This window comes from Diabrotica undecimpunctata, chromosome 5 (genome assembly GCF_040954645.1).
Source record: "Diabrotica undecimpunctata isolate CICGRU chromosome 5, icDiaUnde3, whole genome shotgun sequence".
Classification (NCBI taxonomy): Eukaryota; Metazoa; Arthropoda; class Insecta; order Coleoptera; family Chrysomelidae; genus Diabrotica; species Diabrotica undecimpunctata.
In genome coordinates, this window is record NC_092807.1 from 46,319,715 (window position 1) to 46,339,461 (window position 19,747).

General features: G+C 33.3%; 1 protein-coding gene across 8 annotated transcripts in view; it reads left to right on the plus strand.

Moving 5' to 3' along the window:
- Positions 1-16,351, plus strand: part of LOC140441291 (uncharacterized) — a 345,941-nt gene extending 329,590 nt beyond the window's left edge. For 7 of the 8 annotated variants that reach the window (XM_072531913.1, XM_072531919.1, XM_072531917.1 and 4 more), the window contains one exon: positions 324-16,351. In XM_072531913.1, coding sequence (XP_072388014.1) covers positions 324-453 — 130 coding nt within the window. In that variant the 3' untranslated portion in view covers positions 454-16,351. The remainder of the gene's footprint in view (positions 1-323) is intronic. The other variant, XM_072531914.1, reaches the window with a different exon arrangement.
- The last annotated feature ends 3,396 nt before the right edge of the window (positions 16,352-19,747 follow it).

The window sequence follows — 19,747 nt, forward strand, 5'->3', positions numbered from 1 at the left end:
GTACAAGTTGAAGTATCTAATTAATCGTACGGATTTGAGGTGCTGTCACTTTGCCTTAATAAAACAATGCAATTGACATATTAATTTTCATGGCACACCTGGATTTTTATAAGACAAGTTTTCAAATCGAATGGTATGAATTAACAAGTTTAAGTTTTTATTAAAAAAAGTGGAATCACAGTGCTGTTCGTTATATATTTTTGATGTTTATACTTAAATGTTACACATGCCTACTTTAATTAGAGTTTTTCTCCATGTCTTGGTAGAATTGGCCGTTGAATGTGTTTCTGTTGGCTTATTGATTAATACTTTTATTGTTTCAGCAGTCCAAATCTAGTCCAAGTTCCCGATGAACAAAATCTAGTGGAATCTCATTTCGAACAAGTACCAGTGCACAGAAATGGTCCCAGAAAGTCTGTATCAATCGTGTTACCGACAGAAGAAAAAGGATGACCCACGGAGCTTTAGCAAGTGTGCTAAAAAGAAAATCAGTAATAATTTTCCTTAAACTATAGTTTCCCCATTGGAGCATCGAATATCCCCATCAATTCATCATTAAAAAAATACCACCTTAGTATAGCGGGAGAACAAAAGAACGTTTTATACAAAAAAAAAATGATATTAAAATTTTTGTAGAAATATAAAAAATACAAATATGTGCATATTTGATGAACGTGGGACACAAAACTTTTTATTTCAAATCAAAGTACTTGCGACAAAAAGACCTAGGCTAGAATATGTGTTAGACGCATTTTTATATCTAATTATTTAAGCTATGTAGCATCGTTATGTAGATGTAGCTCAGATCGTAGGAGTTGTATAACAGTTAAGAGTGTTGTCTAGATTTTTCAGAGACACTACTATATTAATGTTATAAAATTGCAGAAACGGCTATTATATTTATCCAATTTTTTTATGAAGATTTTTTATCTATTGTTTACAGTGGTTTAATATGGAAAATGAGCTTTCTTTAGGGAAATGGGCTTCTTATAAGGAAATAACCAACGAATAATCCCTAAAATCCCTAAAAACTAAATATATTATAAACAAAGAAATGATTGAAAACGTTAAATTATTATCAAAGAACATCACAGTCATCACATCACCATCACCGATTATAACCATTGCAATGTTATCTGACATTGGTGTTCTTCTGACTTGTGTCTCTTCTGTCCGTGTGATACAATATCAAGTTCTAAAAGTTTTTGAAACTAAAATATATGTGAAAGATGTATGTATTTCGATACGTAGAAAAACTTATGGATCACGCAAATGAATAAATCAATTGAACCAATATTTACTATTTATTTATTTATTAATTTTTGGAAAAGTGGCGATTTTTTTCTTAACTTACTCTCCTTTTAGCTCGATACCCTTACTCAACGCTGCACCAACTTCTTTAACCGTCTGAAAAATACATTTTCTCGAGGTCTGCAAAGCAGGCATAGGTGGCGTCGAAGACCTTCTCATGTGACTCAGACTTCTGTTCTGCGAGTGACTTATTCAAATTTAGAAACAAAAAGGAATCGCACGGGGTCAAATCTGGAGAATACGGTGGATGGAGCAGCAGTTTATAGCCGAATTCGACTAATTTGGCCGTGGTCATGCTGGAGGTGTGATGTGTGAAACAGCACCTTTTTCTTTGTTAAACGAGGACATTTTTTCTACAATTCGGTGTCGAATCGGCCCAATAATTCGGTATAGTGGAGCCCGTTTCGCACTTCTCCAGGGAGTCTATATATATCACACCTTGTGAATTCCAGAAAACGGTTGCAATCACTTTTTCGATCGATAGGACAGCCTTCGACTTCTTCTGTGCACGTTCGTCGATTTTAGTCCAATGCTTCGACTGTTTCTTGGTCTCTGGTATGTACCAGTAGGTCTATGTTTCGTCGTGGGTCTGGAAATGACGCAGAAACTCCTTCAGATTGCACTTAACGGCACCCATCGCACCGACAGCTTTCTCATGCACAAAATTTTATGCAGGATATAACTCACGTGACCTTTTGAAATGCCCACTGTCTTATCTATCTCGCGCACCTTCAATAGACAGTCTGCCAATACTAGTTCATGGATTTTGTCACCTTATTCTCTGTGGTAGCCGTTCTTGGGGCATTTGGTCATGGCTCAATAAAATCCAACTTTTCTTCGTAATGTACGTGATCTCCCACCCAAATCAAGAATCGAGTCACCGACCGATATTGCTCTTTTTCCATTTTTCTAAAATCCGCGGATACGCTCACTTTCAGATGCGGTCAAAACAAAACACATGTTACCTGTAAAAATGTACATAGTGACACCATCGGGTGTTGAGGATAAGTACCTATCGGACCGCCGTCATACATATTAAGAAAGTGATGAATGCGCAGATATCTAAACACAATATTCTTGAAAACAAAAAACAGTTTCTATGGGAATCGAAAAATCAGAAATCACAAGAATCACCGATTGGAAAAGAAAATGGATATGTTAGAGTAGTAGTACTGACATGGATATTCACTAAGAGAAACATACATAGAATAATCATGTTCTGTGAAACTAAACTACTAAAAAATGTAGAGATAGTTATAAATAATGTATAGACACCACGATACGATACTTCTTGCGGATAGCAAAGAAGTAGTGCAAATTTTAGTTGATCGTACTACGCAGTACAACGAATACAAAAAAATCGTGATTTTCAATAAGAACATAATTAAATCCGAAGGAATCTACGTTAAAGGAAAAGCTTTAGAAAAAGTAGCCAGATACAATTACCTAGGATGTGAGCTAAATGAACAATGGTACCTTAAGATGGGTAGCCTTAAAGTAAAACTACGCACTGAGATGGTCAGAATCGCTTTCAATAAGATGAGAGCAGTAGAAAATTATGCAATGAAAAAAATGGGAATAGAACTAGAGTACTGAAGTGCTGTATACTCTCTATCCTCTTATATAGATTTGGGACATGGACAATTACGCATGGAAATGTTAAGGTTTGCTAGCTTTGAGATGTGGTGTTATCAAATAATGTGGAAAATATCATGGACATAATACGTAACAAAGACTAAAACTAAAAAAGATTAAGAAAGGGAAAAATATTCAACAGTATGAAGGAAGAAAATGTGCTACTATGGTCACATACTTAGAAATGAAAAATGTGAGTTGATGCAATTAGTTATACAAGATACAAGGAAAGCTGAAAGGAAAAATAGGACCAGGTAGACGATGCATGTCCGGTTTGAACAGTTTAAAGCAGCGGAGTGGAAAAACAACAATAGAACTCTTAAGAATAGACCACAAGATAAGATGATAAATACAATTACTTGACCAGACAATATAATATTTATGTCAAATAATATGTTAATATGGAGTTAAGCCACAATTGATTGTAATGAAAATTTTCGGTTTTCACATCGGAAATCGTTTTTACCGAAGATTTAAAAAAAATGTGCGAAAAGTATAACCAACAAGTTGGTAAAATGGGTTATCGTTTTAAAAAAACTGGCTGTTGTCACTTGGCGTTGATCTTGTAGGCAAGATAGCATGCCGGATAAACGGGCATGAAACATACATCAACGACAGAGACTTCGACAAATTTGAGATATGCAAACATGCCTGGGATAACGAGCATATACTACAATGTAAAGATGCATTAATAATCATGAAAGCAACAGACATGAAAAAGAGAAAAATCAAAGAAGGAGCTCTCATCCTACTTAAAGAAACATGTGTAGCAAACCCATCAGCAGAATGTAGCAGGCAATATTAAAAGAAGAACACACAAGAGATCATCTACAATTACTTAAAATATATATGCAATGCACAATACAGAAACAGATACACTAATACAGCGCATAATCTATGTGCTGCTGCAGCGTGGGACTTCACCCTCCCCGTAGCTCTTGTGCTGCTACACCAACACCCGTCAGTTATCCCAACCACGGGTGGAAAGGTGAACGCGGTAGGAATAAGGTACCAACCTAGCACATTTGACAGGTTGCCGCCGAGGAGCCTACTCCTCAGTGTGGGTACGTAATAAGAAAAGGACGTTTAGAGTTTACAGTTCGTTCAATCGCATTTTGGTTAAGACAGTTTTACATTATGCTATTTTCATGCTAGGCAAGAGCCATGCAAGACAGATCATGGAACTGCGCATGCCCACGGGCTATTTCCATGCAATTCCTGTGCTAGACGAAAAATTAGAACATGTTCTATTTTTCATGCTATTTTCTTGCAATTTATCGTTAAAATTCATGTTGCCAACATAACAATTTATAATAGATTACAGAATAAAACATAACCTTATCTCTATCTTTAGCGTATATCATAAATTGCCCTACACACAATGGGAATAAATTGAGATATAGCTGATTCTGATACTCTAAAAGTTATAATTAATTTTGTCCTTGATGGAATGCTCTGGCGAAAATTGGTATCTCTTTTCTGAATTAAGGGATTAATTTTTTCCAGGAGCTTAAGGAAAGTGAACTCGTTCATTCGAAGAAAGTTTTTAAAACTTTGAAGGTCTCTAGCATCCAAGAACTCTTGGGGTAACTTCACATTTTCCCAGTCCTGCATTCAACCAAGGTTTGACCCAGCATTTTCTAGGTTTTCTTTTTTTATAATAAAATAACCTTAAATTGATAAATATTTTCTCTGTTGGCAACAATGAAAGTGGGATCTAAAATTGCACAGAAATATCTCTGATGTAAAAAGGTCAAGCTAGGCAAGAGATGTGCCATGCAAGACGGAGTTGCATAGCATGAGACTTGCATAGCCTAGATGTAAAGCTGCCTTTATACGTAATAAGAGTAGAGAACACACAAAACAGTCAGAATTTAATATTCCAAGGGTGAAAACACCACCCTCAAGTGTCAACATCCAGTTTTTTTAAAACATAACCCAACTTACCAACTTGTTGATTATACTTTTCGCACAATTTTTTAAAAGTTATTAACAATATTTATGTCATTGACTATACTCGTTTCTGCAATTCTGTTTTTAATTAATATTATCCCGGTTACATCCTATTTTATATTTTACAACTGAAGTATATAATTTTTACATTTATTTATAGTTTATGAATGTATCGAATAAACTCTTTACTATTCAGTGATAATCAATATATTTATTATTTCCAAGATGTACAAAGTATAGATTTACGCGAATCGTAGATTACCGGGAAATGTTTTTCCGTAATATGCTAAAAATATGGAGTTATAATAATAATTTTTGTGTGGTATTTTACCAAATGAAGAAAACGATTCCTTAATATTAAATTGCAATAAATGGTCCTTTAATCAGATTTACAATAATTTTGGTAGTCACAAACGGGCCTGAAAAGAAGACTTTTCTTTGTTTGGCAAACGTGTTAAGACTGATTTCTTTTGATAGCTAATCCAGGTAAAACATATCAAGTTAAGTAATGGAAAAACATTTCCTCATTTCCTATTTACGTACTTATTAAAATAACACTTACACAGACCAATATTGATGATTTATACACTTCGCAATAAATATTTTTTTTTTGGTTTATTTTTCCGTCCTTTTGTGCCAAACGTGCAGCTTTTTTAAAGCAATACTGGCAGTCAAATTGAATAAATTATTTATATAAAACGGCAGAACGATGGTTTTGTAATTTAATTTTAGGTACATATGTAAATTCTGTTTACATAAATAATTTATTCGAATTTACTTTTTCTGAAAGTATTTGAGATTTATCAGATGATTATTAATGCTTTCGGATAATTGAATTTGCACTATTTCGCCTTGTTTGCGGTTTTAAACCTTACAGTAATTCTAAAATTTCATATAGCAAAGCTTTTAGAAATGGCTTTTAAGAAATGGTAAGAAAAGAATATAATGATATAATGCAAAGTAAATATAGGGATAATACATGACATTTAATATATTTTACAATATTTATAGTATGAGGTTTATGTGAAATTTCTTTTCGTTTCGATCAGGTATCATTTATCACAAAGACTTCTACAAAATATGAAAAATGTTAACCGTGTTTTATTTAAATATCTTGTAATAAAAGGTCTACTTCGGGACATAATTTAAAATTTTCAAATTTCCAAGACATTCTACCACACTTGTACCATACCTATTAAACATTTCATTACACCACTAAATTTAAAGTAGATTCAAATAACTATGATAGTAATTGTACTGAAAGAATTATATTGTATTAATAATAAGTAAGGACAACTTAAAATTTTAAAACTAACTAAGCTATGAGTCATAAAAGAACATTCTCATCAACTGCCACAGAAACATAATTTTGGTTGTCTCTAACAATCCACCATCTAATTGGATGCATTTGTCGTAGGTAACGTTTAGGAATATTTCTAATTACATTTGTTAGTTATTGGGGAATAATTTCTGCACATGCCTCTCGAATTCTTGCAAATTTTTCTACGTCTCTTGAGCGGGTTTGATAAAATTTTGTTTAATAACTCTCCAGAGAAGGAAATCTAAAATTGTGAGATCTGGTATCTGGGTAGCCAATCTTTTAACGGACTACCACTATCCAACGGCTTGAAAAATTTTCAGTTCCTGCGCAACTTGGCATTTAAAAATTCTAAAAAAGTTCTTTGAGTTCATGTTTTCCTCAAAGAAGAAAGGAAAAATAATTCGCTGGTTCAGTATACCACACCAGACATTGATTTTATGAGAATACTGTCTTTTATTATTGAAACATCTTCCAAAACAACAAAGTGGAAGTCAGAATAGATGGACAACTTACAGAACCTACAGAGATAGGCAGCGGAATAAGACAGAAGGACTTATTGAGTTCTATGCTCTTTAATTAAATCATGGATGAAATCATCAAAAGCATTAACAAAGGAAGAGGATACAGAATGGGAAACAAAGAAATAAAAATACTCTGTTACGCAGAATAAGACAGAAGGACTTATTGAGTCCTATGCTCTTTAATTAAATCATGGATGAAATCATCAAAAGCATTAACAAAGGAAGAGCATACAGAATGGGAAACAAAGAAATAAAAATACTCTGTTACGCAGACGATGCAGCATCAATAACCCAAGTGAAGATAGTCTGCAAAGACTAGTCCACAGATTTAACATAAGAGCAAAAGAATTTAATATGACAATCTCATCTCAAAAACTAAAACAATAGTAATCAGCAAAGAACCAACCAGTAGCAAAGTAAAATAGAAATTGATGGCATCAGTATTGAAGAAGTAAGGGAAATACGATACCTTGGAATTACACCGTTCAGCAATGAAGACCTGGACAAAGAAGTTAGAGATCAAGTACAAAAAGCAAATAGACTGACAGGATGCCTTAATCACACTATATGGCAAAACAGACACATTAATACTGAGATGAAGTCAAGAATTTATAAAGCCAGTGTAAGACCAATAATGACATATGCCTCAGAAACAAGATCCGATGCAGCCACAACAAAAAGGCTACTGGAAACGGCAGGGATGAGAGTACTGAGAAGAATTACAGGAAATACGCTGAGAGATCGACAGAAAGAAAAGTATAAATGAATGGACACAAAATAGAAAAAAGAATGGAATAACCACATAAGCAGAATGGAGGAGACCGGTGTCGTCAAAATAGCAAGAGATAAGTATTAATCCACCAATGAACAAGCAGAATTACTTATAAAGAGTGAGCGAAGATGTAGGTGTTTGTCCTTACACCTTTGTTTCACGCACCAGTAATAGGTCGCTGGTTTTTTCCCTTGGGGAACAACGTTTTTCCTTAGGGAAATAGGTTCACTTTATATATATTTCTTTGAAGGACCACCCAGAAAACTGGGAAAAATGAAGATTCGAAAAGAACGTTTGAACAAATATATGTAAACAAATACAATGTATTTTAAACGCCGATAACTTGCATATGATACACACTTGTCGGTGGTACAATATTGACACGAACTTATTAATACACCGACTGGTTTAAAACACTAATATGCCGCTGGGGCGAGTAGAGCCTGACGCTCCTTCAGTGCTGGAATTTGAACTGATACTGATGTCCACTCTCTCCCCTCAATCACAAACATTCCGAAATCTCCCCCCTGACCCCTCGACGTATTAAAAGATATGTTTATTTTTCAAATACCTTTAACTTTCAAATCATTGATAAAAACTACCTGATAAGGGTATTTGTCTTAACTTGCGGAATTTTGGAATTCGTCAGAGGGTAATTTGGAAAATACTAATCCTTTCATTGTTACGATTCTATGAAGGTTTTAGAAACTTGTGTAGAAAGTTATTTAAATGCAAGATAACGGCGCTTTACAGATTATTAGTTAGTACAAAGAAATTTTATATATCTAAACTAATATACAGTATGATACAAAAATAAACTAAATAATATGATACAAAATAGACTAAAAATATTAAGAATTGTTGTTACGCAACAAAGAGGAAGAAAAAAAAATGAAAATTCCTCCTCACGAAGATTTCCTCCTTCAGCGCCTATTTTTTGCAGTTAAAAAATTTTTTGCCGGCAACAGCGTAGTTTTTCAGGGAGTATGAATTTGGACATTCTGAGAGATAATATTAGAGGTAATATTATTTCTTTTCTGGCTTTCAGAGCAGTTTCAAAAGGATTTTGACGGATGCATTCTATGAGAGAATTGTTTTTATTTTCATTAGAAAACGCCTGAAAGGTTTTTGAAATATTTGTTGCTCTTATATTATTTGTTTGTAAAAAAGAACCGATTAATTTTTAGATTAAATTAACAGATTATTTATGCGAGTTTTGTTTGACGCAATCATAAGAATATAAAGTGAAAACTAAAATCGAAATAATTTGGGAAATATGAAACGTATAACAACACGGCTAGAGCTTTTATGATTATCTGATAAATCTTATACCTATAAGGCACCTTAAATATATTATGAAATTATGAATTTTAATTCGATTAGATCATTTTAATGTGTTTTAACATCCAGAATAGAAATTTTTGCTACAAATAAACATGTGTGCAATATGCAAGCTGGCTTTAAAGTTGGATTCAGCCTGGAACTTCAATAATAATTAGTTTAAATTTACATTAAAATCGTGACTTCTGAAAAGAGTACGAACACTGACCCTTGCTTTTCCTATGCGTTTCTTTATTTCAGTACGGTGGCCCATTGGTTGTTTTTGTTGGTACCAAGGTATGTGTATCTATTTACCCATTCAACTGGTTGTTGGTTAACCAAAAGCGGTGTATTTAATATTTCGCATTTACTGACCACTATGTAAATTTGTTTTTTTTTTCGTATTAAGAAAAAGTCTATGTTCTCTACTTATATCTGATTTGAGCGACATTATCTTTGCAAACCATCTAAGTTACCTGCAAAAACTACTGCGTCGTTGGCATATCTAATATTTTTTTCGACGTACTCCGTAGACTAATACGCCTTCCTGTAGTTCTTCCAGTGCTTTTTTGAAGAGATATTCAGGGTAAATGTTAAATAACACCGGAGACAGAATGCACCCTTGTCTCACTCCCCTATCTATGGAGATTGCCTGTGTCAACTGATCATCCACTGTAATGTTGGCAGTTTGGTTGTGATATAAATTATATATGATTCTCAAGGCTCTATCATCTAAGTCTGCCTCTTTTAAGATGGTTATCAGCTTATCATGTTTTACTTTATCAAATACTTTTTGTACTCGATAAAACAAAATATATACGTCGCAGTTGACATCTCAGTACCCTTGCATAAGCACTAAAACGTTTTACGTAAGTGGCTCATTAGACTTATTGGTCTGTAGTCTTTGCGTGTTGTTGCATTTAATTTTTTCGGTATAGTTACGAACCTCGACTTTAACCAGCTTTGAGCTGGTTGTGTCTTCAATGGTATTTTGTCTTTCATCTGCAGAAGTTGCTTTCACCTATTTCTTCCAAGTGTCTAGCCGGGGGTCCTGTTTGAAATTCCGTATCTTCAATGGTATTCTGCCTTTTCTCTCAAAAAGTTGCTTTCACATATTTCTTCCAAGTGTCTAGTTTCTCTTCCACACTTACTAGTAGTTTTTCTTGGTTATCAGCCAAACACCCAACTCTTCTAGGCTTGTATAAACCTGCAGCTTCTTTAACTTCTGTGTGCATATTGAATGAATCGTGTTTATGTTATAATATCTGTATCTTTATCTATCCTTTTGTCTTTATTTTTGGTGGTTTAAGTTATTTCTCTTGTATGTCTTGTAAAGTTTTTCTAGCTCCTGGTCCATTACATATGTTTGAATAATGGTATTCAAATAGCTCAAAGTCTTGACTGATGTTATGCTGTTACGGCATTTTTTATTAATCATAATGTAATCTATTTTATTTATTCATTCAGTATGCTGCCTGGAGTATCTTGATGTGATTTCCGTTTGTATAATCTTCTGTGGGGTGGTTTGAAGTAAGTGTTAGTAATCACGAATTCCTCTTCTGCTACAAATTCACTCAATCGGTTGCCTCGCTCATTTCTTTCTCTAAGTCCAAATTGTTCTATTATGAATTCTCCCGATTGTCCCCTACCAATCTTGGCATTTAGATTACCCATTATCAAAGTTAATTCTGTTTTGGACAGGCATTTTAAGGTATTGCATAACTCATTATAAAATACTTCACTTATGTGGTGTGGTTTGTCAGCTATAAGAGCATATACCTGGATAATGGCAGATACGCAGATGACCATCTCGTTCGATGGTTTGAGAAATAGCTGGATGAGTAGGAAATAATAACTTACTCACCACTTAGATAATTTGGGATCTATGCTACTTCTAAAACTAAGCTTCAAGGAGTCTGGAAGGGTGTACAGCCTTATAGGAGTTCGAAAACCCGACTGCATAGTAACTGTACTGGTGCGCGGAATCAAGGATCCCACAGGGACTGGACAGAGCTTGAATATGGCGCACACTACCAATCGGGTACACCCTGTACAATCAGCAATCACTATTCGTCAAATCAGAGTACGTGCTCTAAAAAGTGCTCGTATTTCTGATCTAACGACTATGGATTCCCAGCTCTACCAACGTGGAGGTCTGTACTAGGACGGTTTTTGTGGTAAAGTGAAACACGACGTTCACTGAAACGCAAATATAACTAAAGGTCGCACACTAGAGGTTTGGAAGATTCAAGCTCGCAAACTCTTTAGCCAATTATGTCTGGAGAACGACGGGCCAAGCAAAACGACAATTGCAGAGCATGTTATAATTGGGTAATTATTAAGTTGATGGAATATCATCCTTTCCAATATGGGTACAAATTTTTAACATGTTTGGCAGTTTCTTGATTTAAGATTATACCTACTTCATTTTCGTGTCTTTGTTTGCGGTTACCTGAATAATATATGTAATGATCACTAATTTCACATTGCACATAGTTCATCCATCTTATTTCGCTTATTCCCTATTGATAGTCTATCTATCTTCTTGATTGCATTATGAGTCTTACCTGCCTCATATAGTAGTTTAACTTTCCACGTGCAGATCGTGAGGTTTATCTTTATCTTGTGATTGTCCTTCTCTGCCGGATCTTGGTATCCGAATCCGATGATCAGTAATATCTTGTCTATGATTTGTTGTAGTCATGCTAATTGTACTAGGGGTATTCTCCGAGTCTTTATTGCAGTGGTTCCTCGTTGCCTTCGGCATCTTGTGCTGTTGACGGTTTCGTTGTTAATAGGTTCATCCACTTTCGAGGCCGATTTGCAATCTCAGGACAAAAAAGTGCCCTTTCACTTACCAGCTCATCCGCCCCTAGCCGTTTACCCGTAAGTAGGGGGATTGCTTATAGAGGCAATTTCTAATAATATATGACACACAAATACATTGTTTTGCATTGTTCATTACATTATATTTATGTGGATTTCATGTACGATGTACTGTTAGATGTACGAGAAAACCATGGTACTTTTTTTACTGCCGTACCTGCGAGATTTTTATTTCCTGCTAAGAGTTTGTTTTTGGATGTAATCTGCTTTTCAGACAGACCAACATTTCATTGCCACTGAAATGGCACCTTCCAAAGGCTGCATGACGAAACATCACCATTATGTTTGTCGTAATTGTGTAACAAATTTAACTGAATAGTTTACAGCTAAATTAATTCGTTCATAGCAGATCTATATTTTTCATTTCAGTCTAACGTAGATGTTGATTAACCTGTTCTCACTGTTATTTCTGGTAAAAGATTTTTGGTTGTTTAGCTTCCTGAATATCGCAGTATGTTGGATCTTTGACTTTAAGTAAAATTTGGTATTTGTGCTTGTCTGAGATGTCGTCATCGAGATGATTTAGTTGATATTACATAATTTGAAATAGGAAAATGAGTTTTATTTTTTGATGGTGATTGTCGTAATAGTCTCGTTTTAGGACGTCACGGTTTCTTCTACCATAACAGAATAATCAAATTGGTTCAAAATTATAGTAAAATGTATAAATTTGATTAACGTGGCGTATAAATCAAATGTATTAGAACACTTCAAGCTAGGCGCTTTGCACAATAAATCTTTGTAGTTTTAGTTATTTTAGTCTATTCTGGATAGCTTTATTCTTTTTATGTTTTATAGACGAATCTTTTATATTATTATTTAACATATCAATTATTAAACATATTGTATATAGCATCACTGCATTTTTATAGGATAGTAATGGTAGTCTGGACTCTGCACAGATTATTGTACCTATTTATGTGATATTTTTATCTTGATTGTATCAATCAACCATCTTTTTACATTTTATTCTAAAATCTAAATTAATTTTTTTTAAATTTATTATTAAACTAAAAATTACAAATGTCTCTTTTATTATATTACTGTAATGATAGAAAATAATATTGTTATTGTAAATGACAGAAAATTTCTTATAATCATTACACACTAAAATAGTACCTAACAAATTGGTAATTGTTAATAAATTGCCACACATGGTTTTTATCGTATTGCAGTTAATGCTAATTTAACCAATTACTCGGAATGTTATAGAAGAACGAGCTCAATAAATAATGAGAGTTATTCTTCCGTTAGTTAATCAGCTAATCGCATTAATTCTGTTCATATTCGTTATTGCTACATACACTGAAGTTGCTTTTTCTGTAATTAAATAAAACTGCTGGGTTAAAACCAGCATGCTTTTTGATCCGAAACTAAATCACTTATTCTATCTGTCTATCAATTACTTTTATTAATTCGTTTGAGATGTTTTATTGTAATAAATGATTAGACTTTTTTTCGAAAGTTCATTCTAGTTTAAAATGAATGAATGACCTTTCAAAGACTAAATCATGGTTTGCCTTAGAAGGTTTTCCAGCCTTCCGGAGAATCAGACCCCAATTACTTTATTTCTGTACAGCAGAAATAAGTTTGCACGTAATTTGAAAGGCTAATGAATGTTTTAAAATTAACTAGTGTGAAAATATTTATATTTATTAACTTATTGGATCTCTGCTTTTCCAGATTTCACTCGTTTTAGTAGTATTACAGCTTTGGAAAGGGCATGCTTTTATTCGACTGCGATTTGTATAATCTTCTCTGCTACATTTCTGCGACTTCTGGGATATGCAAAAAATGCTGCTTTGATTTGGTAGTGGTATTGATGTTATACATCTATTACCATCCTGCAGGTATCATTGAGGGTCATGTGTACTTACTTACTGTCAGGAGATATGTACCAGAATGGGTACGAAAATTCAGTAGCATTGAAATAGCAGTAGCAAATAAGGAAAAAGTATAGTAAAGTTCGTGTAACCTTCTTGCTAAGGTATAGTGTTTGGGTTTTCAGGTCGCGCAAGCGCCCTAACACGACTTAACGACCACTAACGTGGCCGGTACCTGTTCTCCGAAGAAGGTGGTGACTTACTTAAATTAGAAATCGAAACTGGTGTCAGTGCCGGGAATTAAACCTGGGACCTCCAGCTTGTTAAGCCAGTAATATGGCCACTGAGATACTGCCACCATAAGTATAAATAATATTTTGACATAAGATAAATCTATGCAGCGATGCAGATGTACAACAAAGCTTAGACGTTGTTTGATTTTAGATTAACAGTATGATCTTATTTTATTTCATGTATTCCAAGTGCTCCGTTTAGTTCAGGAACACAATTTACTTCGGAAAATCTAAAAATTTTCAATCTACATAGCTGTTTTTAGTTTTTTTCTAGTTTTGCAGCGTTGCTGATGTGCCTAGAACAGTGTAATCATTGAAGTAATTACAAATAGAGAAATATTTAACTTTTGCTATTTTGTTACTTTATCGTGTACGGACATCGATGTCCGCGGGATTAAGACATGGGGCTACGTCGGCTCCATCTTTGTTTTCGAGTCACAAATTTTCGAAGGTACACCGATGGAGACAGTTATTGGGGATTGGGAACAGTAAAAAGTTGTTCTATATTTTGTATTTACCCACAATCACAGTTTACATCATCTTGGTCCATTTTCCCCCTTTTGTCAAGTTTGATTTTATTTAAGCGACCCTCGTTTTTATTATATTTATCGTTTTCCACGTTTTAAAATTTACGAGATTGATAGCTTCATTGAACCTGAGAAAGAGGAAAATATTTTGGCGGTTCATCGTGCACTGTTTCAAGCTATTCAACTTTTCCTAGATTTCAGTCGATTTCGATTACTAAGCAATTTGATTTGCTTGAGTCTTATTTAAAAGGTCATAAATTATTTGTATTAAGTAAGTGGAATAAATGTAGTAGAAAGTAAGCCACTTGAGTGCACTTTGACCTTTGACTCCTGACGTCACCTCAGTGATAGCGATCTATTGCTGGTCATTATTACTGTATTGAGTCGAGACATGGGAGCTAAAACCAGCTTAAAATAAACTAGACCTTCCAGATATGGATAGATCGTCAAATCCTGAAAATACTTTGGGCAGCTAGAATATTGAATGAAGAAGTTCTACAACTAAGACATCTGTTAAGACATGGAAAATACTACACCCACGAATTCATTATAAAGGCTAAAATAGGAGAAAGATGAGGCATTTGAGTAAAAAAACTGTTCTGGATGAGAAAGATCAGACAATGGACCGGGATATTCTTCGAAGAACTCTACGGGCAAAAAAGGTCAGGAAGAGTAAGCACTAACATTTACTAATGGAGACAGCACTTGAACAATAAACTGAGCAGGAATGGATTTGGAGAATATTTAATGAGGATGAAAATAAAATTTAATGACGCTCTTATAGATTAAGTAAATTTGGAAAGTGAACAGAGACGTTCCGCTCTTAAAGCGTTCTATTATATTTCTTACTTATACTATACATGAAGAATTTCACAATTTATGAAATTAATTTTCAAATTTTCGAAGAACTTCGATAATAATAATTATTTTACTATATTTTTGGAATATTCTTTGAAATTGATGAACTATTTTTTTGTAATTCTTGCAACAGCCTGTATTTTTCTACTAGTCTATTGCGGATTAAAAATTTTATGCTAGAAGTCGATGCAATATTGTCTGATTCCAAACTGTTGTCTAATTAATTACTTAAAGTTTTTGTCTACAAAGGTCATTTCCTTACTATGCCAATTACACGCATAGAGCCAATCTCTTACAATTTTATTTGCTTTGAGCTGTTTGCCACTTTCGCTATTTATTTTATTTCAACAAATTATCAGCTCTGTGATCGGTCCGCGGTACACTGGCAAAATACTGATAATAGTGTGACCAATGTTTTGCAATTGAAGGGATATTTTTACTATTAAAATTTTGTCATCAGACCTCATTACAGGTAGGCCAATACTGTTGTTGTTTGTAAAACGCTTCATATTTTTATTCAATACCATTTTTTAAGCCAAAGTGATAAATTGCTATTATTTTTATGATTGATTTTAAAACATCATCTGGATCCTGGCCTGCTCTAAGATTACTATTTTGTTCGGTTTCTTTTAAAGCATACAAGATTTAAAAAGTTTTTTTAAAGAAAAATACTTTTATTGCTTTAACTAATTTTTATGAAAACTCGAAGAATTTCAACATATATGTTAGGTTTATCTTTTTCATGCTTCTTCTTGTCTTCATTTTATCTTAATATTCTTAAATGTTTACAGTGGATAATGGTTTACTACCACAAATAATTGTGTACACATGATTAAAAACACCTTATAAGGTTATCTCTACTGGGCCAATAAAGAAATACATTTATTATAATGTGTGCGGAGTCCTTTAGAAAGAAATAAGATAAGCCGTACGTGATATGTATTAGAGTTTATTATGTTGAGGCTGATTAAGTATTAAGGTGAGATAGACATTGTTAGGTTAGGTTGTTTTTACCCAACTTATCAGATATTGGAATAAAATTATGATATTGTAATGGCTCTTTCACTTGCTCATCTATACATACAAGTAATTGAATTGTTCATTATTGTATTTAATATATAATTTTAGAAAGTTTAGAGTATTTTTACTATGCCTTATATATGATTTCTACCTAATATTTACCTTATTCTTAGGTCTATGAGGCTCCTTGACTTGAATAACTAATAATGAAAACATTAAACGACAATATAGAAGACAGACATAAAATAAGAATATGATAAAGAACTAAGAGATTACCAAAAGTGAACTATAAAAATTAGTTATTATATTCCAAGACGCTGATGGAGTGTGACACCGTTTCGAAAAAACTAAACTACTTAATAAGCAACTACCTTATCCTTCTAGTGCAAGTATACTAGTACCAAAGAATATAGACTATATTCTTTGCTAGTACAGTGTAAGCTCAAGCTGGTTGTCGAATGGTGCTTTAGTTTGCGATATTCCATTCGAATCGATATCAATACTATCGAAAGAATATATCGATACTAAGATAATCAATTGATATATAAACAGAAACTTTTTACCAGCAAATTTTACAACCTGACGGACGCACAAAATTCAAGTCAGGAATGAAAATTTTAATTTAATAAAAAAAAACAAAGTTTTAATAAAATCGAGTAACAAAACTGGTATTAGGTTATAACTGGTAGGTTGTTCCCACCCCTAGTGCTATCAGGTTGTAACGCAACAAACGATGAACAATGTTTGAAGTACACAAAATGAGCGATGTCGCATTGCCCAAAATCGGAAGAGATGTGGGCTTGGTTCTTTGGATCATTCTTACTAGCCCACAAGCAAAAGAAAAATGAAAAAGAAAAAAAATTAGAAAAAATATCTATTAGAGCTAAACCAGAAATATAGGCGTCAGTTTGTCTTTTCTTCGAGGGACAAAGAAAACGCTTAAAAAACTCAAAATACATAGGTGTCTAATAATTAACAATAAACAAACACACCTACCCTGTATATTGGCTCATCAAACCTGTTAGCAATTAATTATTTATATGTGGTCCAAGAGTAACGAATATTGTAAGATAAATTAAAAAATCCAATGTTGTCACGAAAAAGCCATATTTATTATTACCCAAAACATATATTTAATTAGACACGTAAAAATGTTATTTTACATCTTACCACAGAAATGTACTTCAGAAACTAATATCTTCTAACGTCTTATATATAGTAAGTTCAATATAACTTTCCCTCGTTGATCTGCTAAACATCTATGAAAATGATGATGAATAATGATAAAAATGAATAAATATAATTGAATGTAATTTAAAAAAAATATATAAAAATTTAAAATTTACCTGGGTCATTATTATAACGTGATATGTATAATTTTCAGTTCTTACAATCTACATACAACATTTAGCGTTGTATACAACAAAAAATACCACCACAAAAAAAACACCGAATGAAAACATTCAGGTTAATAATTATCTGCTGCAGCAGTTTAAAATAGGTAAAAACTGACTACGAATTTCTTTGTTTCACTATACTTGGTTTCACTGCAGACTTTCGGATTCTTTTAATAGAAGAAATTATGTTTCTAAATATTATCTAAACCATGGTAGGTTTTTCAGCAATAAAAAACTAAAAAAACTTTATCCCCTCCCATCCCTGGTGAGCGAACGAATATAGAAATTTTTATTACTAAGGCACAAATTCACCAATAACTGACGAAAGATTACCGGTTTAATTAAAAGCGCGACCGTTAATAATTTCAATTCTTACATATATGTCTGATTTTTGCCGGTAAAACAAAACTCACCGCTCTCATGACGAATTATACCTATCTAGCAAACGATTGGTGGAATTTAGAGGAATCTGGCAGAGGCTTTTGGCAATTTGAAAACAGACACTTATTCTGCTTATCCGTTAATCGAAATTCTTACAGAAAAACGATTGTAGAATGAAATTTGATTTAGGTTGGAATTTTTTTATAAGAAAGTTTATAACCAAAAAAGTGTATGTTCAAACTAACGAAGACCAGAAATTCTATTGGGTAAATGAATCCCAATTTTAAATTGAAATTATTGTAATCATATATGAACATATTCCTAAATCATAGGCAACCCATCATTCGATTAATTCATATTTTAGTGATAAAACGAAAGTGTGTATGTTCAGTTTAAAGTATTTGCGTAATTTCAACCAGTACTGAGTTGGTGCTGATTTGTATTTATAAGTAAACCTTTGCAGAAGATTCAGAATTAGGCGATGATTCATTTGTAAACAGCGATAATTCTGAAGATCCAAACTATACAGATAGTGAAGATTCTGTTAATATATATCCTCTTGGCAGCCATTCTGAAGAATCAGATTTCATTCATAAAGTCAATGAATCAGAAGATGAGATTAATAATGAAGAAACCTCAATAATAAAAGGGAAAGTGTAACACAAGGCACCTGCCAAAAAAAAAAGAGAACGAAGAGATGAAACAATATTTTAGCATATTTTATGATATTTTGAGCACAGAAGAATGTCCCTGTAATTCACAATATAATTGTTTATACTTTTAGTCCATTACAAATCTTCAAATAGCTATTACAGTGAAAAAGAATTTAAAAAACTGGAAGGTTCTTTAGGAGAAAGAGCCGTGCACTGACTCTCATGTACGATATTCTACTCTCATCTAGCTATTTTTGTTTGGGCCAGCCACTGACAATTGAATGAACGGCAAACTCTACCTCCGTATCAACAGATCTTTTATTGTTTTTCAGAAATGCCCTTGATAGTGTGTTAAATTTGTACATGGTTTTTCCTGGTTTGTATGACACAATTAAATTATAATCTAATAATTTTAATCTCATTCTCAAGATTCTTGGGGAAATCAACTGTAAGTCTTTTTTAAAAATTGATTCCAGTGGTTTATAATCACTGTGGACTTTTATATATGCTCCATAGACAAAGTAGTATAACCTCTTTACAGCAAACAAAATAGCCAGGGTTTCTTTTTCTATTTGAGCTCAGTTTTGCAAGGCTTCTTGATGTAAAAGCCACAGGTCTACCTTCTTGCAACAAGCATGCCCCCAGTCTGTCTTTTGATGCACCTGTTTCAATTTCTATTGGTTTCTTTGGGTCAAATACTGCAAAGATTGCAGAGTTAGTCAACAAATACTTTAATCGGTCCAGTGAATCTTGATGGTCACTTGACCACTGCCAATATACATCTAATCTTGTATACATATTTTACCATTCCTAAAAATCTTGCAACATCTTGTTTGCACTCTGGTGTGTACATGTCTAAGATTGGTTTGATACATTTATGACTTGTTTTCACACCCTCCTTTGAAAATATCTGACCCATGTATTTAACACTACTTTATTTGAACTGCACTTATTGGATTTGAATTGGTATTTGGTAGCACAGCCAAGAATTCTTTTTAAATTCCTGTGATGTTCTGCTTCTGAGCCACCAGTGACAATTAACTTAACAAAGTAAAGGCCTACGCCTTTAAGATCTT